The 27,606-nt window shown below is 43.0% G+C and overlaps 1 protein-coding gene across 7 annotated transcripts in view; it reads right to left on the bottom strand.

The window, feature by feature from the left end:
* Positions 1-27,094, bottom strand: part of RABEP1 (rabaptin, RAB GTPase binding effector protein 1) — a 104,643-nt gene extending 77,549 nt beyond the window's left edge. For all 7 annotated transcript variants that reach the window (XM_028835942.2, XM_077969939.1, XM_077969940.1 and 4 more), the window contains exon 1: positions 26,853-27,094. In XM_028835942.2, the coding sequence (XP_028691775.1) occupies positions 26,853-26,886 (34 nt within the window). In that variant the 5' untranslated portion in view covers positions 26,887-27,094. The remainder of the gene's footprint in view (positions 1-26,852) is intronic.
* Positions 27,095-27,606: the final 512 nt, after the last annotated feature.

The raw sequence follows: 27,606 nt of genomic DNA, 5'->3' as shown, positions 1-27,606 counted from the left end.
TCCCAGGCTCAAGTGATTCTCCTGTCTCAGCCTCCCAAGTAGCTGGGATCACAGGCACATGTCACTGTGCCCAGCCAGTATTTGTATTTTTAGTAGAGACAGGGTTTCACCATGTTGCCCAAGCTGGTCTTGAACTCCTGACCTCAGGTGATCTGCCCGCCTCGGCCTCCCAAAGTGCTGCAATTACAGGCATGAGCCACCGTGCCCAGCCTACCATGTATCTTTATAGCATCATGAACAAACTAATTACTGTAATGCCAGCCTTCAACAATATTAAACCTTCTGAAATTTAAAACGCTGAGAATATAAGTATGCCAGCCTTTGTCAACAACAGGTTTTCTGTTAGAAGATTTTGCCCAGCTGTAGGCTAATATAAGTGTTCTAGGCACATTTAAGGTAGCTAGGCTAAGCTATGATGTTCCATAAGTGTATTAAATGCATTTAATGATATTTCCAATTTATAATGGGTATAGCTCCATGGTTAAGTCGAGAAGTATCTCTATGCGTTCATTCCCATGAGACCTTGAAACTAGCCTCGCTATAGATTTAACAGTGTAAGTGCAATCATTGCAGAAACAGGATGACTGCTGGTTTGAGTTCCATGTCATTAATGGTAATTATTTTAAGGAACAAACACATAGGGTCTCTAAGTCAAAGCAACAACTTCTGGTCAACAGAAGGTTTGATAAAACTTTGAGAAAAAGAGGGATGAGAAATCCATTGGAAGGAAAAAATGTGCAATTATCTCATATTACCATTTGAAATCATGAAAGAAATCTGTTCTCTGTGCTAATTTTACTGGTATTTTTATTATTAAATCCACATTGTTTAGTAAGTTAAACAACTTTTCCACGTAACACTTTAGTATTACTAGTAGCTACTGATTAGTACAGGGGTAATAAAGGGCTCTGGGGAATCAAGGAAAGAGAAAAACCAAAATCCCTGTTCTTATTTTTCTCTAATAAGACGTATCCCCTCCTATCCCTACCTTCTACCGAAATGCACACATAACCAAAACACCCATACCTCTCAACATTAATGTGTTTATAATTAGGAACTGAGACAAATGAATCAACAAAACAAAAATGCAGCCGTTAAAGATGCAGCCAAGACTAAGTAGGTTTCCATTACTCCCAACCCCTCATTGCTCTGGCCCACAGTTTAGACCCACTCTATACCCACAAAGCCTGGCTCTCTCCAGGCTTCAGGACAGTGTTCGGTTCTAGAAATCATGATCCCTTTGAGAGTATATCGAGTAATTGTCTTTCTCTTTTTTTTTAAAGAAGTGATCATCCACCTCAAGTACTTCTAACATACTGCAATTCTACAATATAGAAAGACAAAAAAACGGCTTTTTACAAGAATGACTTTACTACAACATCTAGAAAAATCAATTCACCCTAAATATGAGAAAGTTTACAAATAAGCGTATCCTAATGCATTAGCAACCAACCACAAATCAAGGAGAAAACAGCTCTCATCACACAAAATGCTGCATTATTTTTTATAACATGGCAGCTAATAGGTCACAATCATGAGCTAACAGTTCATGTAAAAAGTACTTAGTGTGGCATATAGAATAAAGTTGATAAACGTTAGCTGTCATTATTAAATTGGTAGTATTTATTTCATGAATAAAGCAAAAAAGTAGTGATTAAATAACTTTATATGTAGCCAGAAAAGACCAGAAGTCACTTCCAACCTCATGATTCTGACTCAGTTCCATGCTGAGGCTTCCAGCTCATACCCTTCCCTATTAACATGTATCTTTATAGCATCACGGACAAAGTAATTACTGTATTGCCAGCCTTCAACATTAAACTTGAAATTTAGAAGGCTGAGAATATCAGTATGCCAGCCTTTGTCAACAGTTCCATATATCCCGTATTTGTTGCCTTCATTTGAGCAATAAGAAAAAGGGAGAAATTATCTAATGCATTGCCTACTTTCTTTCTTCTTTTTTTTTTTTTCTTTTCCTTTCTTCAGACGGAGTTGTTGCTCTGTTGCCCAGGCTGGAGAGCAATGGCGCAATCTCGGCTCACTGCAACCTCCATCTCCTGGGTTCAAGCTATTCTCCTGCCTCAGCCTCCCAAGTAGCTGGGATTAAAGGAGCTGCCACCATACCAGGCTAATTTTTTTGTATTTTTAGTAGAGACAGGGTTTCACCATGTTAGCCAGGCTAGTCTTGAACTCTTGACCTCAGGTGATCCACCTGCCTCAGCCTCCCAATGTGCTAGGATTACTGGTGTGAGCCACCACGTCCAGCCATGCAATGGCTACTTATAATGCTTGACATCCAAAGGGAAAAATGACTATGTCACTCAATTCAGAATGTCTGAATTAACAGCAGCAATACAAAAAGAAAAAAGAATACAATAAATAAATGGAGTAAAGACCTAATAATTTTGATATAAACAAGAGAACACATAAAAGTATTTCTAAGACTCAAGCTGTGTCCTACTACTACGTTCCTCTTACAAGTAAAACTTATAATAATTTTTTTTTTTTTTGAGACGAAATTTCACTCTTGTCACCCAGGCTAGAGTGCAATGGTGTAATCTCAACTCACAGCAACCTCCACCTCCCAGAGTTCAAGTGATTCTCCTGCCTCAGCCCCCCGAGTAGCTGAGATTACAGGTGCCCACCACCACTCACAGCTAATTTTTGTACTTTTAGGAGAGATGGGGTTTCACCATGTTGGCCACTCTGGTCTCAAACTCCTGACCTCAAGTGATCCACCCGCCTTGGCCTCCCAAAGTGCTGGGATTATAGGCTTGAGCCACCACACCTGGCATCTTTACACTAAATTTGATAAAGATATAAGTAACATGAAATGTACTACGACCAAAACCTTTTTGTTTAAAGATGTTCGAACTCCAAGAAAATACCTATTTCAACCAATTTACAACAAAAAATAACTCCAGTGGGCTCAAAGAATCTGAATAGTTCCTAAAACTCAAATGTTTTATCTTGTGTGTCACTGGATTTTAAAATAAAACTATTGGCTGGGCACAGTGGCTCATGCCTGTAATCCTAGCACTTTGGGTGGCCAAGGCAAGTGGATCTCTTGAGGACAGGAGTTCGAGACCAACCTGGTCAATGTGGTGAAATCCTATCTCTACCAAAAATACAAAAATTAGCCAGACATGGTAGTGCGTGCCTGTAATCTCAGCTACTTGGGAGACAGAGGTACGAGAATTGCTTGAACCTGGGAGGCAGAGGTTGCAGTGAGCCAAGATCGTACCATTGCATTCCAGCCTGGGTGACAGAATGAGATCCTGTCTCAAAATAAATAAATAAAATAAAATAAAACTATTAAGTATGGTAGGTGTATCCTACCCATTTTACGTATTCATTCAGTGAAGGAATACCAAGCCAGAAAAAGTTAAATAAAAAAATACAATGTTATATATAGCACAGTATGAGCTATGTAAAAATTATATAGAAAAAAAGACTGTAATGAATATCCCAAATGGCACTCAGAGTAATAAAAGAATTATGCTGATGAGATTTAAATCAAAAGGCAATGAAATGCTTTATGTTTCTTATTTTAATAATTATGCTATTTTATTGCTCTACTTCAATGTATCTGCTCATAAAAAAGTACACATATACAAAATGGTCTCAGAATATTTTAACACAAAAAAATCATTTTTTAAATTTTGCTGTTAAGAAACTCACAGTTGGCCAGGCACCGTGGCTCACGCCTGTAATCCCAGCACTTTGGGAGGCCGAGGTGGGTGGATCACAAGGTCAGGAGATCGAGACCATCCTGGCTAATACGGCGAAACCCTATCTCTACTAAAACTACAAAAAATTAGCCAGGCGTGGTGGTGGTCGCCTATAGTCCCAGCTACTCGGGAGGCTGAGGCAGGAGAATGGCATGAACCTGGGAGTTGGAGCTTGCAGTGAGCAGAGATTGAGCCACTGCACTCCAGCCTGGATGATGGAGCGAGACTCCGTCTCAAAAAAAAAAAAAAAAGAAAAAGAAAAAAAAAGAAACTCACAGTCGGCCGGGAGCGGTGGCTCATGCCTGCAATCCCAGTACTTTGGGAGGCCAAGGCGGGTAGATCACGAGGTCAGGAGATTGACACCATCCTGGCTAACACAGTGATACCTTCTCTACTAAAAATACAAAAAAAATTAGCCGGGAGTAGTGGCAGGCGCCTGTAGTCCCAGCTGCTGGGGAGGCTGAGGCAGGAGAACGGCGTGAACCCGGGAGGCGGAGCTTGCAGTGAGCCAAGATCGCACCACTGCACTCCAGCCTGGGCGACAGAGCAAGACTCTGTCTCAAAAAAAAAAAAAAACAAAGAAACTCACAGTCTACAAAATAATCATTTTTTACACTGCACTTAAGATTTTAAGATTTTCCTAGCCGGGCCCAGTGGTTCACATCTATAATCCCATCACTTTGGGAGGCCAAGGTGGGAGGACTGCTTGAGGCCAGGAGTTTGAGACCAGCCTCGCAACAGAGTGAGACCCCATCTCTACTAAAAATACAAAAATTAGCCAGGCATGGTTGTGTGTGTCTGTCGCTTGCGCCTGGGAGGTTGAGTTTGCAGTGAGCCAAGATGGCAACACTGCACTCCAAAAGAAAACATTAAAAAGCTTATAAAGTAACTTTATAAACTAAGGTAAACTGGCCAGGCGCGGTGGCTCACGACTGTAATCCCAGCACTTTGGGAGGCCGAAGGGGACGGATCGCCTGAGGTCAGGATTTCGAGACCAGCCTGGCTAATATGGCAAAACCCCATCTCTACCAAAAAAAAAAAAAAATTAGTTGGCCATGGTGGCAGGCACCTGTAGTCCCAGCTACTCGGGAGGCTGAGGCTTGAGAATCGCTTGAACTGGGGAGGAGGAGGCTGCAGTGAGCTGAGACTGCACAACTGCACTCCAGCCTGGGCAACAGAGCGAGACTCTGTCTCAAAAAAAAAAAAAAAAAAAAATCTGTTTTTAGTAACATTCCCCCAATCTGCTCCAAGATTTTAGTTATGCTGTCCAGAATTAGAGAGTAGATTTTCTAGTATCTGACATTTCACACCTACCCTATTTTCTTCTCCAGATTTCTCCTAATCATGATTTCTAAATGCTTCATTATCCAAGCTGCTCACCCTTCAAACTAAACTTAGTCAAAGTTCCACATAAAATATGACAGTATGATCTAAACACAATACCAGCATAGAGTCTAACAGAAATATCTCCTTTCTTCAGGGGCTATACCCTTAACAATGTACGGCTTTGGGAGGCCGAGACAGGCGAATCACAAGGTCAGGAGATCGAGACCATCCTGGCTAACACGGTGAAACCCCGTCTCTACAAAAAAATACAAAAAACTAGCCGGGCGAGGTGGCAGGCGCCTGTAGTCCCAGCTACTCGGGAGGCTGAGGCAGGAGAATGGCGTGAACCCGGGAGGCGGAGCTTGCAGTGAGCTGAGATCCGGCCACTGCACTCCAGCCTGGGCGACAAAGCGAGACTCCGTCTCAAAAAAAAAAAAAAAAAAAAAAAAAAATGTACGGTAAATCTACTCTAGCTTTTTTTTTTGCCACAACCCCACATTGTTATTGTTATCTCACAAGATTAATGTAATCCAATACTGTCCTTAAACCCTTTCCACTTCAATTGCTATTAAACCAAGGCTCCTCTTACAACCCGAAGCTACTGCAGTTTTAATCACAGCACAGGCGGTTGATTTTTTTTTTTTTTTAAACAAAGTTATAGGTTAGGACTAAGAGACCCTTGGTACATCACCTGAAATCTTGGTGGAGGCTGATATTGATTTATTACTCTAAGTTTGGTATGCAGACTGTTTGTTACTGGTCTAAGAATGAGATAAGGAGTTTGTGCCACAATGTAAAATAAACTAAGACACTAAGCACATTGCTTAGTTCTACTGACATTTTTCTATGAAGAAAGCAGTACATGGATTGACATTCTGGTTCAGGTTCCTTGTGTCCTCGAAGACATTAAAAACAGTTTGTGGACAGGTTACTTTCAGTAGTACTGCTGTAGTTTGACAACCGCCATATCCATGGCTGTCTATCATCTTTCCAATAGTCTTCTTACATTTAAAGAAATTTCCATTTTATGAGTTTCAGCTTCCCAAAATAGAAGTCAAATACAAATCCCCAATCTCCCTTAAAACAAGAATGCAGGCATGTGACCTAGGCTCCTCCAAACAAACACACCCAAATGCAACTTCAGTTCAGAATAGAGCCGTGTCAAGAAACAAGGTTCCATTCTCATTGCTGTAAGACTTTTAGTCACGTCCCAGTGGCATAGGTCTAGCTCCTGAATCAGAAATGGTATCAGTCCAAGCAGTAGTGACAACGGCATTAAGTCAATTTCTTTTCTATAGGCCAGCAGCACCAGAGGCAAGTTTCCATTAAGGTCAGGTCTAGAGCAGCTTTTGAGTATTCCTTAAAGTTTAGCATAAAGGAGTGATTCTCCAAGTGTAGCTCTGGGACCACACCACCACCATCACCTGGAAACTTGTGAGAAGTTCTCCGCGCCCGGCCTCAACCAGCACTTCTTAAAACTAGCAAGATCATCAAACCAAAGTCACAGAAACTGTCACAGTCTAGAGAAGCATAAGGAGGCCTGGCAACAAATGTAATATAACAGCCTTCAAGCTTAACAGAAATGAAAAACTAATGCACTTGAATGCTTAGCTGGTTAGATTTTCCTTCCCAACTAACTGCACATTATACTCTATAAGACCCAATCATATCTCCTAACATAACCCTCAGTTTTGCCTGGAGTCCAGTCAGAGAGAAAAAGCAGTTTAGAAATGAGTGCAGGCCAGGCGCAGTGGCTCACGCCTGTAATCCCAGCACTTTGGGAGGCCGAGGCGGGCGGATCACAAGGTCAAGAGATCAAGAGCATCCTGGCCAACAAGGTGAAACCACATCTCTACTAAAAATACAAAAATTAGCCAGGCGTGGTGGCGGGCGCCTGTAGTCCCAGCCACTTGGGAGGCTGAGGCAGGAGAATCGTTTGAACCCGGGAGGCGGAGGTTGCAGTGAGCCGAGATGGCGCCACTGCACTCCAGCCTGGCGACAGGGCAAGACTCAAAAAAAAAAAAAAAAGAAAAAGAAACGAGTGCAGATAGCAGGTTGAATAGCCCTGTAAATGAGAAACAAACCCCAGTGACAGCAGGGAGGACTGGGTCACAAGGCAAAAATAAAACCATGACTAAAAATGAACTGGAATTCAGAACCACTTAATATAAGGGCAAACAAAACTAACTGAAAACAAACTTCAGTGGCCCTAGGGACTCATCAGCTTACCGCTCAGTACCAAAACTAAATTCCATAATACTAAGTCATCAATAAAAGATTAAATGATGCCCAGTGTTCTGTTTAAGGATAACAGTGATAATAGTGACTTAAGAAAAACTGCTAAAAAAAAAAAAAAAAAAAAAAATACATGCTACACGCCCAGTACCCAGACTGTGTTCTCTAAATGCCATTTCCCCACTAAAAGGAACTAGGGATCGTTAGGAAAAAGGATCGATTCCAGGTCCAGGGCAGGAAGTGTACAAGATAAGCCTGGAACATCTTTTCGGTTAAGGTATATAAAAAGATTTAGGAGTCAATGTAAAGAGGCCACACACTGCCCAAAAATGGGGCAGTTTGGGTATCAGTGTGGTAGGCTGAAACTTCCTCCACACACACACAAGTACGCACGACAACTAGGGAATATGTGAACATGGAATGGGTATTTGGTGATACTGTTAACTGGTTTTAGGTATTATAATAGTATTGTGGTATGTTTACACATACCCTGAAATGTTTCCAAATGAAATCACAGATTCGTAGTTTAAAATCCCGGAGGAGGTGGGGGTTATAGGTGAGACTGGCCATACATTAAGAATCATGACACTGGCCAGGCGCGGTGGCTCAAGCCTGTAATCCCAGCACTTTGGGAGGCCGAGGCGGGTGGATCACGAGGTCAGGAGATCGAAACTATCCTGGCTAACATGGTGAAACCCCATCTCTACTAAAAATACAAAAAACTAGCCGGGCGTGGTGGCGGGCGCCTGTAGTCTCAGCTACTTGGGAGGCTGAGGCGGGAGAATGGCGTGAACCCGGGAGGCGGAGCTTGCAGTGAGCCGCCGAGATCACGCCACTGCACTCCAGCCTGGGAGACACAGCGAGACTCCGTCTCAAAAAAAAAAAAAAAAAAAAAAAGAATCATGACACATGCAAGGTGGTGACTCTACATACTAATCTTTTTAAATGTTTAAGAAGTTCCATATGAAGATATAAAGAGGCATTATGCACATACACACACAATTCACAGTGGAGAACTATTCATAAAGAAGATTATCATCTCTGGTTATTACCAGTTCCTTTAATATAAATAGTAATTGGTTTAGAATATTCTTAAAATGGCCGGGCGCGGTGGCTCAAGCCTGTAATCCCAGCACTTTGGGAGGCCGAGACGGGCGGATCACGAGGTCAGGAGATCGAGACCATCCTGGCTAACACGGTGAAACCCCGTCTCTACTAAAAAATACAAAAAACTAGCCGGGCAAGGTGGTGGGCGCCTGTAGTCCCAGCTACTCGGGAGGCTGAGGCAGGAGAATGGCGTAAACCCGGGAGGCGGAACTTGCAGTGAGCTGAGATCGCGCCACTGCACTCCAGCCTGGGTGACAGAGCGAGACTCCGTCCCAAAAAAAAAAAAAAATACAAAAATCTAGCCGGGCGAGGTGGCGGGCGCCTGTAGTCCCAGCTGCTCGGGAGGCTGAGGCAGGAGAATGGCGTAAACCCGGGAGGCGGAGCTTGCAGTGAGCTGAGATCCGGCCACTGCAGTCCAGCCTGGGCAACAGAGCAAGACTCCGTCTCAAAAAAAAAAAAAAAAAAAAAAAGAATATTCTTAAAATTTTTATCATTTACAGGAAAAAAGCCTAATGCAACATAAGACACCTCTTAGAACCATATTTAATTATACCATAAAACAAATCAAATTCCCTATATACACCCTTCCCTTGATTGTAACATAGAAAATTTTAAAATGTAGATGTAATTCCTTATCTCCCTACACTTGGGTTATAAAAAGGTTACACACTAGCTATAAACTCTACAGTGGGGGTTACTTATCAGAAGAAAAGTTCTTCATAAATAAATAATAAAAACACAGGGCTATATTTTATTTACAAGGAAAGCTGGCTGCATTATTTATGAGCTTTTCCGAAATATCAAGGTCATACATAGAGACAGAACAGAATTTTTAATAAATAGCTCTCTGCCTACATGTGGATGAAGGAGATTAATTTTATGTCTCAGGAAGGGAACACGAGAACCAAGAGCAAAGGGAAGTCTTAAGGAAAGAATGCTGATGTTAATACTTGGGAGGGAACTCTTGATTAAAGCTACAGAAAATGAAATTGCCTATTTATCAACTATTATATGAGAAGTCATAGCACGTAACAACTGACAGCACAGGCTCTGGAAATAAACTAGGGTTTGAATTCCAGCCCTCCCACTAAGCTGGTTCCTTCTCTCCATCTGTAAAAATGGGGACTAATAATAGGACTATCTTCTAGCATTGTATTAAGGATTAAATAATTCACAAATAGCTCTTCATGGAGTATCAGGCTATACACTGGTTCATTAAATTTTCAAACCAAACCATAAAAGAGGCATTATCACCCCAGTTATAGATGAAGAAATATTCTGAGATTAAGCCAATCTATTGATATACAGCTAGTAAGTACCAGACCTGGATTCAAACACTGACCTGCCTCATTCCAAGGCCTAGCTAGATTTTCCCATGATTACGGGTGTTTAACAGAGGAGATTCATGAGTCACATAAGCAGAAGTTGTAAACAGGTGTAATACCACCTCCTAGGGATGTTCTTCTTTTATGTAGTCGCACTGTTTATTTACATGTTGAAATGTGTAAGCAATCTGTATTACTAATTACAAATTATTTTCCTTTACAATAAAGGCATTATGCTGTTAAGGTTTTGGGGTTTTTAAAAAAGTCTTGTGTACAATTTTGTATCAGAATGGTAAATGGGTATCCTAAAGCATTTTGTCATAAACCAGTGGTTCTCAACTAAAGGTGATTACACAATTTCACCACCAGGAATGTATCCTAAAGAAATAATCATAGATATGTGTTAAGATGTAATTGCAAGAATATTGACTGCAGCATCAGTTAGAATTCCAAAACATTCGAAAAAAGTCAATATCTAACAATAGAAAACTAACAAAAAGCTGGGTACAGTGGCTCATGACTGTAATCCCAACACTCGTGGAAGCTGAGGCAGGCAGATCATTTGAGCCCACAGTTCAAGACCAGTCTGAGCAACACGGTGAAACCTCATCTACACAAAAAATACAAAAATTAGCCAGATGTGGTGGTGCACACCTGCAGTCCCAGCTACTCAGAAGGCTGACAATCAACTGACCACGGGAGGTCAAGGCTACTGTGAGCCATGACTGCACCACTGCACTCCAGCTGGAGCTACAGAGTAAGACCTTGCCCCCCCACCACCACCCCACCAAAAACAAGAAAATAAAATTGACAAAATAAATTATGCAATAGCTATACAAGTTAAGATGAATCTTGAAAGGGAACATAAGTTCTATCAAATGTTCACAGAATATTTTCAATACTACTTAAACTGTCCTCAGCATAGTAAAACAATGAAATGCCTCCCATTTTACCAAGCTAGCATAATCAAGATACCAAAACCAGGCAGGTCGTGGTGGCTCATGCCTGTAATCCCAGCACTTTGGGAGGCCGAGGCGGGCAGATTACCTGAGGTTGGGAGTTTGAGACCAGCCTCACCAACATGTAGAAACCCAGTCTCTACTAAAAATACAAAATTAGCCAGGTGTAGTGGCACATGCTTGTAATCCCAGCTACTTGGGAGGCTGAGGCAGGAGAATCGTTTGAACCTTGGAGGCGAAGGTTGTGGTCAGCCAAGATCGTGCCATTGCACTCCAGCCTGGGCAACAAGAACAAAACTGTCTTAAAAAAAAAAAAAAAAACCCCAAAACACAACACAGTACGAAAATGGAAAACTACAAGCCAATCTCACTTATGAATATAATTGCAAAAATTCTCAAACCTTAGCAAATCAGATCTAGCTCCATACCAGAATAACAATCCATCACAACCAAGTTGAGTTTATCTAAGTGTGCAAAAACTAACATTCAGAAATCCATTAATGCAATCCGTTTTGTTAAACAGATCAAAAAGACCTGAGATAATCTCAGTGAATTTTAAAGAAAAGTAAAGCAATTAGAGAGGAAATAGCTATGAGAAATAGACTATCCAAAATAAGGATGATCCACGTGCCTGAAGTAGAGAACCCAACAAACGTAACTAAGAAAACAGTAGAAGATTTAAAGCAATAAATATTCCCAAAAAGAAATCAGAACTAAATCTACAAAAAATAATGATGTGACAAACAGGCCCACAGAGGAAGAAAGTAGAAAATAGAAGAAACTCCGATCTTTGACATTCTTGAGCAGTTAAACCAAATTTAGAACTCTACGTGTGAACGTGGAACGCAGAGAAAAACTGAACCCTTCACTTTTGAAGCAACTAGGTTGGCTTTCCAGCTGGTCTCAGATAGAGTTATTCCTGATACAAAAGAACATATAAAAACTTAATTGTATCAAAAGTATCAAATTTTAAATGTATGTAAACTTTGACGCAACAGGGATTTAGCAGAGGGAAGTATTTGACTAAATATTTAGAGACATATGTATCAGGATGCTTGCCACAGTGTCGTCTGAAATAGAAAAAAATAAAAATAATATTTACTAATAGAGGATTAAACATATTATGGAATCCATACATTAAAATACTACTGTTACATACCATTAAAAATAACTTTTTTTTTTTTTTGGAGATGGAGTCTTCTTCTGTTGCCCAGGCTGGAGTGCAGTGTCCTGATCTCGGCTCACTGCAACCTCCACCTCCTGGGTTCAAGCGATTCTCCTGCCTAAGCCTCCCAAATAGCTGGAATTACAGGTGTGCGCCACCATGTCTGGCTAATTTTTGTTATTTAATTTTTTTTTTTTTTTTAAGTAGAAACGGGGTTTCACCATGTTGGCCAGGCTAGTCTCGAACTCCTGACCTCAGGTGATCTGCGCGCCTCAGCCTCCCAAAGTGCTGGGATTACAGGTGTAACCCACCGCACCTGGCCTTAAAAATAACATTATTTAATAATACATCATGAACATCTCTTCATTTAAGCGGGAAAAAACATGCTATAAAGGTACTGCAATTTTCTATCAAATTTTTAAGTTTTTTTCACATATTTTATACATATGAAACTTTAAAAAGATAATACCGTTTTCCCTCAGTATCTGAGGGAAACTGGTTCCAGGACCCCTCGGATACCAAAATCCGATGATACTCAAATCCATTACATATAAAACAGTGTAGTATTTGCATATAACGTATGCATATTCTCCCATGTACTTTAAATCGCCTCTAAATGACTTATAATACCTAACACAATGTAAATACTATGTAAATAGTTGTTATCCTGCATTTTTTAATTTGTATTTTTATTGTTTTATTGGTTTTTTATTTTCTTGAGACGCAGTCTCACTGTCACCCAGGCTGGAGTGCAGTGGCACGATCTCGGCTCACTGCAACCTCTGCCACCCGGGTTCAAGCAGTTCTCCTGCCTCAGCCTCCTGAGTAGCTGCGATTACAGATGCGTGCCACCATGCCCAGCTAATTTTTGTATTTTTAGTAGAGACGGGGTTGGTCAGGCTGGTCTCCAATTCCTGACCTCGTGATCCCCCACCTCAGCCTCCCAAAGGGTTTTTTCATTTTCCATCCCCAGATGGTTGAATCCATGAACGTGGAGCCTGCAGAAACAGAGGGCTAACTGTGTATCAGAGCGTTAATAAACTGTCTTTGCTGACTGTTCACTTTACGCTTTTTTGCATTTTCTTAATTGTCTGCAATGGGCAATATAAATTTTATCTGTAATTACAAAATAATTATAGAAAGAAAATTAATGACAAGCGCAAGATGTGGAAGATCTAACTTGACAAACAGCTCACACAGAAACAACTTAATTGAAATGATGTAGAAAAACATTGGCCACTGTTTAAAAATAAATTTAAACGTATAACAACATAAGTTATGAGCATCTATCTAATTGATTTTGAGACAGAGAACATCTTTGAAAATGTCAAAATATTATCAATAAGTTTGTCCAAGTGAAACGTTAGATTTCTTCATAACAAAAATTATCCCAATGGCCAGATGCAGTGGCTCACACATGTAATCCGAGAGCTTTGGGAAACTGAGGCAGGTAGATCCCTTGAGCCCAGGAGTTTGAGACCAGCCTGGGCAACAAAGGGAGATTCCGTCTCTACAAAAAATACAAAAATTACCAAGGCATGGTGGCATGTGTCTATAGGGGCCTCAGGAGGCTGAGGTGTGAGGTCAAGGTTACAGTGAGCCGTGATCACACCACTGCACTCCAGACTGGATGACAGAGTGAGACCCTGTCTCAAAAAAAAAATTACCCCAAAAGCCAAAATAAGACAAAGGACAAACGTGGACAATATCTGTAAATATCTGTAACAAATAAAAAACAAAGGCCAACATCTATGAATACACATATATACAGAGAGAGATATATATATATTTTTTTGGGGGTTTTCCTCTGTTATTGTCCAGGCTGCAGTGCAATGGTGGAATCTCGGCTCACTGCAACCTCTACCTCCCGGATTCAAGCAATTCTCGTGCCTCACCCTCCCAAGTAGCTGGGATTACAGGCGTGCAACACTGCACCCGGCTAATTTTTGTTTGTTTAGTAGACACAGGGTTTCATCATGTTGGTCAGGCTGCTCTCAAACTCCTGACCTCAAGGGATCCACCTGCCTCAGTCTTCCGAAGTGCTGGGACTATAGGTGTGACCCACCACGCCCGGCAAATATTTATATATATATCCCCCATTTTAATAAGAAAATGGACAAGGCACAGCGGCTCATGCTTATAATGCCAACACTTTGAGATGCCAAGGCAGGCAGATGGCTTGAGCCCAGAAGTTCAAGACCAGCCTGGGCAACATGTAAAAACCTTATCTCTACTAAAAATACAAAAACTAGAGAGGCATAGTGGTGCATGCCTGTAGTCTCAGCTACTCCACAGAGTCTGAGGTGAGAGGATCACCTGAGCCTGGAAAGCAGAGATTGCAATCAGCCAAGATCGCACCAGGCCACCAAACTCCAGCCTGGACCACAGAGCAAGATCTTATCTCAAAAGTAAATAAATAAATGCCAGGTGTAATGGTTCACACCTGTAATCCCAGCACTTTGGGAGGCCAAGATGAGTGGATCACATGAGGTCAGGAGTTTGAAACCAGCCTGATCAACATGGTGAAACCCTGTCTCTACTAAAAATACAAAATTAGCCAGGCAGGGAGGCACACACCTGTAATCCCAGCTACTCGGGAGGCTGAGGCAGAACTGCTTGAACCCAGGAGGTGGAGGTTGCAATGAGCCAAGATCACGCCACTGCACTATAGCCTGGTGACGACGCAAAACTCAATCTCAAAAAAAAAAAGTATATAAATTAAAAATGTATTAAGAAAGGGGTAAAGGACACGATGAGGCAATGCACACACAAAAAAAGGCCAATATATTTTTTTTAAAACAATCAAAAACAAAAAAAAGGAAAAAAAATGAACAAAAGCCAATCATACTAAAACTGCAACTAAAATCAGTCAGATGCCATTTTTATGCCTTGCCTATTGGCAAGAACATCTTAAGTCTACACTTCATGTTGACAAGGATGAAGTGAGACTAACAGACATCGTCAGCACTAAGAAGAAGAAATGTAAACTAGAACTGGCTTTCTAGAAAGCAATTTGGCAGTATATATCAAAATGTCATACTTCAGATCCAAAACAGTCTAGGAAATAAAGATGAGATCAAAGATTAATGTACAAGAATGTTATTTCCTATGAAATTATTAATAGTGAGAATTTATAAATGATCAAAATGGCAGTAATAGTAAAATGATACATTTATATGATAAATTAGACTTATAACCACCTTTGAGACAGTATCGCTCTTTCCCCCAGGCTGCAGTGCAGTGGCTCAATCTCAGCTCACTGCAAACTTCACCTCCCAGGTTCAGGTGATTCTCTCCTCTCTCAGCCTCTGGAGTAGCTGGGATTATAGGCGCACACCATCATGCCTAATTTCTGTATTTTTAGTAGAAACGGAATTTTGCCATGTTGGCCAGGTTGGCCTCAAACTCCTGACCTCAAGTGATCCACCCGCCTCGGACTCCCAAAGAGCTGAGATTACAGGCATGAGCCACCGCAACTGGCCAAAACCACTATTAAAAAAAAAAAAAAAAGAAAACTTACAACACAGGGAAACTGTTCACATCATAACCAAATGAAAATGGCAGAATGCAAAACCACATGTGCAATATGATCAATTGTTTTAAAATATTTTTATGTGTAGATATAAAAATTTTAAATGTAGAATAAAAAAATACTCTAAACGACAGAATTATGTGTAAGTCTAGTTTTCTTTTTTTTTAAATGCAGTCTCACACTGTTACCTGGGCTGGAGTGCTATAGCGCGATCTCGGCTCGCTACAACCTCTTAGCCTCCCAGGCTCAAGTAATTCTCCTGCCTCAGCCTCCCAAGTAGCTGGGATTATAGGCGCTCACCACCATACCCAGTTAATTTTTTGTATTTTTAGTAGAGATGGGGTTTCACTCTGTTGGCCAGGCTGGTCTCGAACTCCTGACCGTGTGATCCGCCCACCTCGGCCTCCCAAAGTGCTAGGATTACAGACGTGAGCCACCACGCTCAGCAAGTCTAGTTTTCTTTTACACTTTCTTTGTACGTTATGATCAGAAAAGAAAATTGGAGCCTTAATTTTGCCTTTTTAAAAATGATCAAAGTTTGCTAAGCTAAAACTGACCTGAGGGATAGCTAGAATGAAAATAGTCACGGCAACCTGGATTCTAGGCAAATTATTAAATTTGTATAGCCTCAATTGTGAAATAATGTTAATATTATCTTTAAAGAATTAGAAGGATTAAAAAATATAATTAATGCAGCCAAGTGTGGTGGCGCACACCTATAATCCCAGCACTTTGTAGGCTGAAGTGGGCAGATCATTTGAGGCGAGGAGTTCAAGACCAGCCTGGGCAACATGTCAAAACCCACTCTACTAAAAATAGAAAAAAATTAGTCAGGCTGGATCATGAGCACGGAGTAATTCCAGCTACTCCGAAGGCTGAAATGAAAGGATCACTTGAACCCAGGAGGCCGAGGTTGCAGTCAGCTAAGATCACACCACTGAACTTCAGCATGGGCAACAGAGAAAGATTCTATCTCAAAAAATAATAATAAATATTATTTAAATTAATATGCATTTGTTAATGCACTAACTTATCTTAATTGTAAAGATGTTTGTTAACGATATATGCTCTCTTGAGCTTATAAACACAACAGATTTTTTTTTTTTTTTTTTTTTTTTGAGACGGGGTCTTGCTCTGTCACCCAGGCTGGAGTGCAGTGGCCGGATCTCAGCTCACTGCAAGCTCCGCCTCCCGGGTTCACGCCATTCTCCTGCCTCAGCCTCCCGAGTAGCTGGGACTACAGGAGCCCGCCACCTCGCCCGGCTAGTTTTTTGTATTTTTTAGTAGAGACGGGGTTTCACCGGGTTCGCCAGGATGGTCTCGATCTCCTGACCTTGTGATCCGCCCGTCTCGGCCTCCCAAAGTGCTGGGATTACAGGCTTGAGCCACCGCGCCTGGCCCACAACAGATATTTTTTAAGTCCTTTTTTTTAAACAAGAGAGGTAAGCACAGTGGGTGGACTTAATGTACTCATTCCAAATTTTATCTGAATGAAAAAATACTTAAGAATAATAAGGAAATTCTAGTAAATGAATAATGAAGGATACCTGGATTTTTTTTTTTTTGCCCAGGCTGGAGTGCAATGGTGCAATCTCAGATCACTGCAACCTCTACCTCTCCTGCCTCAGCCTCCCAAGTAGCTGTGAGTAGCCAGGGTGTGCCACCACGCCTGGCTAGTTTTTGTATTTTTGGTAGAGACAGAGTTTCACCATGTTGGCCAGGCTGGTCTCCAACCCCTGACTTCATGTGATCTTCCCACCTCGGGCTGGCAAAGTGCTGGGATTACAGGCGTCAGCCATCATTCCCAGCCCGGCTCTTTTAAATATTAAAACATTAAAGAGGAGAAGGGAACAGTAATTGTAACCATGTAGTATAACAAGAGAATAGGTAAATTGAACAAAATGCAGTTTATAAATGAACTCAAATATTCCTGCAAATTTAGCATACGATAAATGGTAGTATTTCAAAATCAATGAAGAAAAATGTATTAGTCACCATATGGTGCAAGAACAATTGGCCAACCATTTGAAAGTAAGTAGTAAGGCCAGGTGCAGTGGCTCATGCCTGTAACCCCAGCACTTTGGGAGGCTGAGGTGGTCAGATCACCTGAGGTCAGGAATTCAAGACCAGCCTGGTCAACACGGCAAAACCCCGTCTCCATTAAAAATACAAAATTTAGCCAGGGGTGGTGGCACACACCTGTAGTCCCAGCTACTCGAGCGGCTGAAGCAGGAGAATTGGTTGAGCCCAGGAGGCAGAGGTCGCAGTGAGCCGAGATCGCACCACTGCACTTACAGCTTGGGTGACAGAGCAAGACTCATAGCCAAAAAAAAAAAAAAAACACAAGTAGAGTAAAAGGTGGATTCTTATATCATTCCTGACGGCAAAATAAACTGCAAACTGATCATTTAAAAGTACTCCAGCCTGGTGACAGAGCGAGACTCCAGGGAGGGGAGAGGAGGGGAGGGGAGGGGAGGGCAGGGGAGGGCAGGGGAGGGGAGGGGAGGGTAAATACTAGGCCGGGTACAGTGGCTCACACCTGTAATCTCAGCACTTTGGGAGGCCAAAGCAGGCGGATCACGAGGTCAAGAGATCGACACCATCCTGGCCAACATGGTGAAACCCCGTCTCTACTAAAAACACAAAAATTAGCTGGGTGTGGTGGTAGCCCCAGCTATTTGGGAGGCAGAGGCAGGAGACTCGCTTGAACGTGGGAAGCGGAGGTTGCAGTGAGCCGAGATAGCCTGGTAAGAGAGCCTGGTAAAAGAGCAAGACTCTGCCTCAAGAAAAAAAAAAAAAAGAAGAAGAAGAAGAAGAAAACACAAAGAGGAAGAACACAAACCTAGAAATCATAAAGGAAAAAATTGATAACCACACAGAAAAATTAAAATACTTCCATATGCCAAAACTCAACTCTCAAAGTCAAAAAACTCTCAAAGTTAAAAAACAAATTGAGTAAAATTTTTGCTACACTTGATACACACCTGACAAAGGTCAACTTCCCTATATGCAAAGAACTTGTTAAATTAAGGGACCATGAGCCTTTCTTTTTTGTTTTTTAAAGATAGATTCTCACTCTGTCAACCAGGCTGGAGTGCAATGGCTGATCTCGGCTCACTGCAACCTCTGCTTCCCAAGCTCAAGCAATTCTCATGCCCCAGCCACCCCAGTAGCTGGGACTACAGGTGCACACTGCCATGTCTGGCTAATTTTTGTATTTTTAGTAGAGAGGGAAGTTTTGCCATGTTGGCCAGGCCAGTCTTGAACTTCTGGCCTCAAGAGATCCGCCCACCTTGCCCTCCAAAAGTGCTGGGATTACAAGTGTGAGCCACCAAGCCCAGCCACAGAAGCTCTCTTATATACCTTGATGAGCCTATAAATTGCCAAACCTTTTTTGAAAGAGAATTTGGTACTTAGAATTAAATTTTTAAACATTCACATTCTTTAGACTCAGTAATTCCAGTTCAAGGAATTAATTCTATAAAAACACATGAATGTGGAAACATACACTTGAGTGTTATTGGAATGGCATGAATATTCATCAATGAGAGAAATACATCTAAAAATTATAGTGAATCTGTATTTTACAGCCATGAAAACAATAATTAACTTCAAAAGTAATAATATAGTTTGAGAACAGCATTTGTAGCATGATTCTGCCTTTTTTTTTTTAAGAGATGAGGTCTTGCTCTGTGGCCCAGGCTGGAAATGCAGTGGTGCAATTATAGCTCACTGTAGCCTCAAACCTCTTGGGCTCAAACGATCTCCTCAACCTCACAAGAAGCTAGGACTACAGACGTGAACTGTGACACCTGGGTAATTTTTATTTTTTGTAGGGACAGCGGTTTTGCTCTGTTGCCCAGGCTGGTCTCAAACTCCTGGCCTCAAGTGATCCTCCTGCCTCAGCTTCCCAAAGTGCAGGATTATAGGCATGGGCCACTGTGCACAGCCATGATTCCGCTTTTAAATTACCATAGAACACATTTTTTAGACATGGGAAAAATATTCACCAGGACATTAATAGTGTTTCTGTTTCTGAGGGATGATCTTATCAGTTCATATCAACTTCCCTTTTATATTATACATTTACAAATTGTTTTATCACTTTTTTTTTTTTTTTGAGACGGAGTCTTGCTCTGTCGCCCCACTCTGTTGCCCAGGCTGGAGTGCAGTGGTGCAATCTCTCTCACTGCAAGCTCCCCATCCCGGGTTCACGCCATTCTTCTGCCTCAGCCTCCAGAGGAGCTGGGACTACAGGCGCCCGCCACCACGCCCAACTAATTTTTTTTGTATGTTTTTAGTAGAGACAGGGTTTCACCGTGTTAGCCAGGATGGTCTCGATCTCCTTATCACGAGTTTTTTTTTTTTTTTTTTTTGAGACGGAGTCTTGCTCTGTAGCCCCGGCTGGAGTGCAGTGGCACGATCTCAGCTCACTGCAAGCTCCGCCTCCCGGGTTCACGCCATTCTCCTGCCTCAGCGGCCCAAGTAGCTGGGACCCCAGGCGCCCGCCACCGCGCCTGGCTAACTTTTTTGTATTTTTAGTAGAGACGGGGTTTCACCATGCTAGCCAGGATGGTCTCGATTTCCTGACCTTGTGATTCTCCTGACCTTGTGATCTGCCCACCTCAGCCTCCCAAAGTGCTGGGATTACAGGCGTGAGCCACAACACCCAGCCACAAGTATTTATTTTCAATGCAAATAAAATTTCAAAACATGCAGTATGAAAGAAAAAAAATACATCAATGGAACAGAATATAGAGTCCAGAAACAGATCCATGCAAATACAGTCAACTGATCTTTGGCAAAGGAGCAAAAAGGCAACACAACAGAGAAAGGACAGACTTTTGAATAAATGGTGATGCTGGAAAAACTGGATATCCACATGTAAAAAAATGAACTGAGCCACAAGACCTTACATCCTTCACAAAAACAAATTCAAAATAGATTATAGACCTAAGGGTAAAAGATGCAAAACTTTAAATCTCCTAAAACATAACACTGGAGAAAATATTGATGTCCTTGGGTTTGGAGATGACTTTTAGATACGATACGAAAGGCACAAGTCACGAAAAAATACAGTTGACCCTTGAAAAACGTGGGACTAGACTAGGGGCACCGATTCCCACAGTCAAAAATTCATGTATAACTTTTGACTCCCCAAAAACTTCACTAATAGCTCACTACTGACCAGTAATTTTACCAATAACATAAAACAATTGATACATACTGTGTATGTTGTATGTATTACATACTGTATTCTTACAATAAAGCAGGCTAAATATTAAAATAATGGGAACAGAAAATAAGTTTACTATTCATTAACTGGAAGTGCGTCATCACAAAGCTCTTCATTCTCTTTGTCTTCACACTGAGTAGGCTGAGGAAGAAGAGCAAGAGGAAGGGTTGATCTTGCTGTCTCAGGGATGGCAGAGGCAGGAGCGGAGGTGGTGGAAGGGGAGGCAAGAGAGGCAGACGCACTCAGTGTAACTTTACGGAACTATGTGTTAATCTGGATTTTTATTTCTCTAAGAATGTTTCTATATGGTACCAATCGTTTCACCATTTGCTTTAGTTTCACTGCCTGTATCATAGAAGTGGTCCATGACATAAAGAAGTCAAACACAGGCCGGGCGCGGTGGCTCACGCCTGTAATCCCAGCACTTTGGGAGGCCGAGGCAAGTGGATCACCGTAGGTCAGGAGTTCAAGACCAGCCTGGCCAACATGGCAAAACTCTGTCTCCACTAAAAATACAAAAAAAAGGCCGGGCGCGGTGGCTCACGCCTGTAATCCTAGCACTTTGGGAGGCCGAGGCGGGCGGATCACAAAGTCAGGAGATCGAGACCACGGTGAAACCCCGTCTCTACTAAAAATACAAAAAATTAGCCGGGCGCGGTAGTGGGCGCCTGTAGTCCCAGCTACTCAGGAGGCTGAGGCAGGAGAATGGCGTGAACCCGGGAGGCTGCAGTGAGCTGAGATCACCATGTCTAACTTTTGTATTTATAATAGAGACAGGGGCCGGGCGCGGTGGCTCAAGCCTGTAATCCCAGCACTTTGGGAGGCCGAGACGGGCGGATCATGAGGTCAGGAGATCAAAACCATCCTGGCTAACATGGTGAAACCCCGTCTCTACTAAAAAATACAAAAAAATACTAGCCGGGCGAGGTGGCGGGCGTCTGTGGTCCCAGCTACTCGGGAGGCTGAGGCAGGAGAAGGGCGTAAACCCGGGAGGCGGAGCTTGCAGTGAGCTGAGATCCAGCCACTGCACTCCAGCCTGGGTGACAGAGAGAGACTCCGTCTCAAAAAAAATAATAATAATAATAATAGAGACAGGGTTTCACCACGTTGGCCAGGCTGCTCTGGAACTCCTGACCTCAGGTGATCCACCTGCCTCAGCCTCCCAAAGTGCTGGGATTACAGGCGTGAGCCACCACACCTGTAATCCCAGCACTTTGGCCCAGTGCGATTTTTTTTAAACCTAAGTGAGATCACATCATTCCTCTGTTCAAAGCTTTTCAATGGTTCCCCACAGTGAAAACCAATCTTTGCAATACTCCAGGGCCAACAAGATCTGCCTCCACCTCACGACCTCTCTGACCTCATATCCTACTCCAGGCTTCTCCTAGGCCCCGTAACATCATTCCAGCCACACTGACCTCCATGCCATTCCTCAAACACACCAGACATGCTTCTGCCCTCAAGGCATATGCAAAAACTGATCCCTGCCTAGAACACCCTTCCACCAGATATCCTCAAGGCTAACTCCTCTATCTACTTCAAGTCTTTACACAAATGTCATCTTCTCAATAAAGCTGCCTGACCAGCCTATTTAAAACCAACCCCACCCCCCTTCCCTTTATCCTGCTATGTTTTCTTTTTTCCATTGCACTTATCATCTAACAACCCATATCATTTGCTTACGTTTGTTGTTTAATATCCGTTTCTCCCACACTAGGGCAGGGTTATTTATTATCTATATTGCCCACTGATGTATTCCAAATGCCTAGAATTGTGCCTGAGAAACAGTATACATTCATATTAGTTGAATAAATAGTTTTGTACATGTCTATAGGATTATCTAATTAGTGGCTGAATGATTCACTACCTAGGAACAGGGACTGGGTCTGGTTTTGTTCATCATTGCATTTCCTAGATCCTAGCATAGGATTTGGCATAGAATAGACACACAAATACTTGTTAACTGAACAATACAACTCTTTTTTTTGAGACAGAGTCTTGCTCTGTCCCCCAGGCTGGAGTGCAGTGGCACGATCTCGACTCACTGCAACCTCCACTTCCCGGGTTCAAGCGATTCTTCTGCCTCAGCCCCCCAGTAGCTGGGACTACAGGTGTGCACCACCATATGCAGCTAACTTTTGTATTTTTAGTAGAGACTGGGTTTCACTATATTGGACAGGTTGGTCTTGAACTCCTGACCTTGTGATCCATCCGTCTCGGCCTCCCAAAGTGCTGGGATTACAGGCGTGAGCCACCGCGCCCAGCTGAACAACATCACTTTTTTTAATCAAAAGACACAAATTTAAAACAAATTACATCATCCAGCACTTGTAAGATTACAGGGGAAATCCACCTGCCATATATTGTTGGCGAGTACGTAAACCGATGCCTTTGAGAGTAAGCTAGCTACAGGTATTAAAACTTAAACCACTCAGAACTCATGCCCTTTATTTAATTCACTAGTCTTACAGAAGTACAAGAGTACCTAAAAAATATGCACAAGGACATCCATTACAACACTGCTTATAAAATAATTAAAAATTGGCCGGGCGCGGTGGCTCAAGCCTGTAATCCCAGCACTTTGGGAGGCCGAGACGGGCGGATCACGAGGTCAGGAGATCGAGACCATCCTGGCTGACACGGTGAAACCCCGTCTCTACTAAAAAATACAAAAAACTAGCCGGGCGAGGTGGCGGGCGCCTGTAGTCCCAGCTACTTGGGAGGCTGAGGCAGGAGAATGGCGTGAACCCGGGAGGCGGAGCTTGCAGTGAGCTGAGATCCGGCCACTGCACTCCAGCCTGGGTGGCAGAGCGAGACTCCGTCTCAAAAAAAAAATAATAATAATAATTAAAAATTGAAAACAATCTACTTGCCCCACAATAGGGAAACAGGCAATAAATCATGCATGGTACATGCATATGATGAGATAGTCTTTAACAAGAATGAGGAAGGCCTACAACACTGACCTGGAAAGTAGTCCATGATCTAGTACATAAGCCAGATGGTATGGATTTGAAGCCTGCTCCCCCACTTAATAGCTGTATAACACCAGGCACATTTCTTTAACTTCTCTGTGCTTCAGTTTCCTCATCAAGAAAATAGAAGCAGTAATATTTCAATAGTACTTACTTCATTGCTACGAAGATTCCCTAAGATAACGCCTATAGTGTTTACAGAACATTACATGGCCATATAACCATGTATGAGTATATTCTAGCTAACATTTATTAAGTGAGATAGGGAAGTTGCAGATTTATGTATGTAAAGCATGTCCTTCAGGGGTAAAAGGTAGCATGTCTGTGTAACCAACAAGAAACAATCAGGAATCCAGCCTGCTCAACATGGCAAGAATAAAAACTAATGAAGTGGGTTGGGTGCAGTTGCTTATGCCTGTAATCCCAACACTGAGAAACCAAGATGGGAGAATCGCTTGAGCCCAGGGATTCAAGATCAGACTGGGCAACACAGTGAGACCCTCTCTACAAAAGAAAAAGAAAAAAGTGAAGTAAAATCAGAGCAAATGTTTCAAAGATATAGTTGAACTTAGATTAAAATAAACATTAAAATTTGAAATTTTTCAAATTTTTGAATTTTCAGGGGAAGACAGATCAATTGAAATTTAACTATTAAAATTACCTATATTCCAAATAAGTAAACTAAGAGGCAGTATCAAAAACCCAAAACTTTTTTAATTTACAAAATAATTAAAATGAATAAAGTGATTACATTTCATCCCTTCAATTTACACACAAATCGATTTTCCTAATCTACCATATGGCCATGAAAAACAGACAATATAGTTTTTTTTTTAAGTCATCAAAGACAATCGCTTCTGAAATGGGATAAAACGAGATACAGTCAAAGACTAAGCAGTTAGTTATCTTTCACCACCAGTTTGACACAAAAGAATTCTGGCAATTTTTTTTTTTTAATCAGCAGGAAATTCAAATGTGCCTAAAGCTAAAGTGGTCTACATGAGTTCCGCTAAAGACACAAATTAAATCCCCAAAAGCCAGACTCAGGGACTCACACATATAATCCTAGCACTTTGGGAGGCGTAGACAGATGGATCCCTTGAGTTCAGGGGTTTGAGACCAGCCTGGGCAACGCGGCAAAACGCCGTATCTACAAAAATACAAAAATTAGCTGGGCATGGTGGCATGCACCTGTAGTCACAGCTACTTGGGAGGCTGAGGTGGCAGGATTGCTTTAACCCCAGGAGGTCGAGGCTGCAGTGAGCCAAGATGGCACCACTGCACTCCAGCCTGGCCAACAGAGTGAGATACTGTCTCAAAAAAAAAAAAAATTAAAATCCCCAAGATGAACTTCTAAGACACTGACACAAGGCACTCAAATGTACCAAATTACCTCTCTCCTACTGTAAAAAGTAGCCATGGCTACCTACATTAATTTAAAATAAAAATCATACTAGAGTCACAAGATTTCAAAAATAGGAAATAAATCTGAACAAAAATAGCAAGAATACAAGATTTCCTAAAGCTAATTTTCCCTAGTCTCTTTCAAGTGCTTAGTCACTTCTGCCTATTTACAAGGAAGACCATTTCATATCTTGAAAGAGGCAGGGAATTTTGATTCCAGACTGTCATGTCACCTGAGCTGCCCTAAACGTTTGTTTCCATGCAACTCAAGAGAAGGCAGCAGCCAGCTATGCATACCTATCACTCCTGATCAGAACCACAGGCTCTCTCTGTATCCTGCCTCTCTGCGCAGTAAGAAAGTGGGATTGTGGAAAAACAAAGTTTTCTTGCCTGACACCAAATGCAAAAGGTGATCATTAAAATGCAGCCTGAAAACATCCCAGTTTCCTCTCTCTGACAGCCCACCAAAAACACTTTCCTTCCCTTACGTTCGCTTACTGAAACAGAAATAGCAAGCAGGTTCTTATAAAAGTCCAAGTGCTCACTGGACATCTCCCCTCAGGCAACTAACACCACCCAAAACTACAGGCTAATAGGCTCTGGAGCACACTTCCCAGAGAGCAGCCAGAACCTTAATGTCTGATATGGTTACAAGTTCCCCAAAGGCAAGAATAAAGAGTAAGGGTTTCATGAAAGGTTATTTTGAGACAACCCCAAGCAAAGGCAAGTTTTAAAGTACCTACTCCGTACCAAGTCCCTTTTCCCAACATTCTACTCTACTCACACTTAAAGACGCTAAGCACACACGTTGATTATAGAAACACACCAGAAAGAACTTTCACAACTAGATACAGTAGGATCTTGGAAAAGACCAAGTACACTACTCCCAAACATCAATTCTAGGTGGTAAAACCTGGAACCATGTAGTCAATCTGTGAGGCACAGCTCAGTCCAGTTTCCCAGAAGATCATGAAGGGCTCTGATAATCAACTTTCATTATTTAGGATGAGGCCCTTTTTTCCCTTCCAAGAATATAAACGCCATAAATGACACATTTCTTCCACTTCATTTTTTTTTTAGTACCACAAGCAAATATCTTCAAGTAGTGCGAGAAGGCCTCAGCATTCTCAAACACTATTCTCATTACTCCTAATAGCTTCCTAACAATTCTATTATTTTATATACACATTCGTGTTGCTATTTTTATAGATAAAATACAAAGGCATGAATTAACCTCTTAATTCGTGTGTGAGAATACTCAGGTTCAACGAGGCTAACAAATGAGCCCAGAGCTTGCTGGTTAACAATCCAGGTCCTTTAGACACCCAGGCCCCAACACTTACCATTAAGCTACAGTGCCATTCAGGGAATGCTACTAAATCCAGTTACTGTACACCACTACTTCCAGGTCACATAACTGGGCGCAAAGAGCTCTATAGCAAGGATTGGGGCCGCGGGGAGGGCACGCTACCTAACATTTTTTTTTCTTTAACGAATATAGCACATGTTCCCGATTTCCATCCTCCCCCACGGGCAGAACCCACGTGCCGGTTCCCCGCTACCCAGAACCGCTCCCTCCCCACACTCCCCCACGCTACCCAGCAGCCTCCCCACGCCCTTCCCTCTGTCCTCCCGCAAGCGCTGCACGGGCGCCTCCCGCCCCCTCCCCAGCGACGGCCGCCGGGGTGCCCGCGCCGCCCTCGCGCGCCGCAGCCCGCGCGCCCCCGCCTCCGCCCGGCAGGGTCACCCCTGGGGCCTGCGCGCACCCTTCCCGCCGCCTGCCCTCCCCGAAGTCCTCCCGCGACGCCGACGCCGGGCAGGCCGCGCCCGCCGCGCCTGCCATGGTGGGCGCCTCACCGTCAGGCTGGGAAGCCGGGCCCGGCTGCGCCATGACCAGGCGGCCGGCCTCGGGGAGCGGGGATGGGCGGGGAAGCGGCGTCCCGGGCTCCCGAGGGCTCAGCTGGCGGAGGAGGCGTCGACCGAGCCGCCGCCGCCGCCGCCCAGGGAGGAACCGCTAAGGCTGGAGCCGCCGGCGCCGCCACAGCCGCCGGCAGAGACGGACCCGACCGCCGACCTCCGCCTCCTCATCCTGACAGCGGGAAATAAGCAGTGCGCAGGCGCGGGGGGATGGGGCGGCACGTGACGTTGGCCCGAGGGGAGGGGCGGGGCCTCGGGAGCGCGGAGAGAGCGCGGCAGGAGGGGAGGGTCCGGGCGGAGCTGGGCGCCTGACCCAGCGCCAGAGGGCGGCTGAAGGCGGAGCGGAGCTGGAGAAGAGGGAGAGCAGTAAAGACCGGGCCTCTCGAACGGGCCGGTCCCGGTTGCCCACCACAGCACAGTGGGGGAAAAAAAAAAAGAAAAAGAATAAGAAAGGAGGACAGATGGCGGGGTGCAGTTCCAGCCTCTACCTCTTCTAGCTGTGCGACCTTGGGAGAGTCACTTCACCTCTTGGAATTTTTATCAATATAATGGCTAAGAAAAGTTTAAACGAGGTAATAAAGTATGAAGAACTGTTTCCGACAGTACTGGGCCTGGACCCCAGGTCCTCTGATGCAGAGGCCAGTGCACTATCCATTAAGCAAATACGTTTGGCTTTTCAGTGGTGATAGATGGT

The sequence above is a fragment of the Macaca mulatta genome, chromosome 16 (genome assembly GCF_049350105.2).
Source record: "Macaca mulatta isolate MMU2019108-1 chromosome 16, T2T-MMU8v2.0, whole genome shotgun sequence".
NCBI lineage: Eukaryota > Metazoa > Chordata > Mammalia > Primates > Cercopithecidae > Macaca > Macaca mulatta.
The sequence above is the reverse complement of the archived record's forward strand: the minus strand, read 5'-3'. Positions and strand labels throughout refer to the sequence as shown.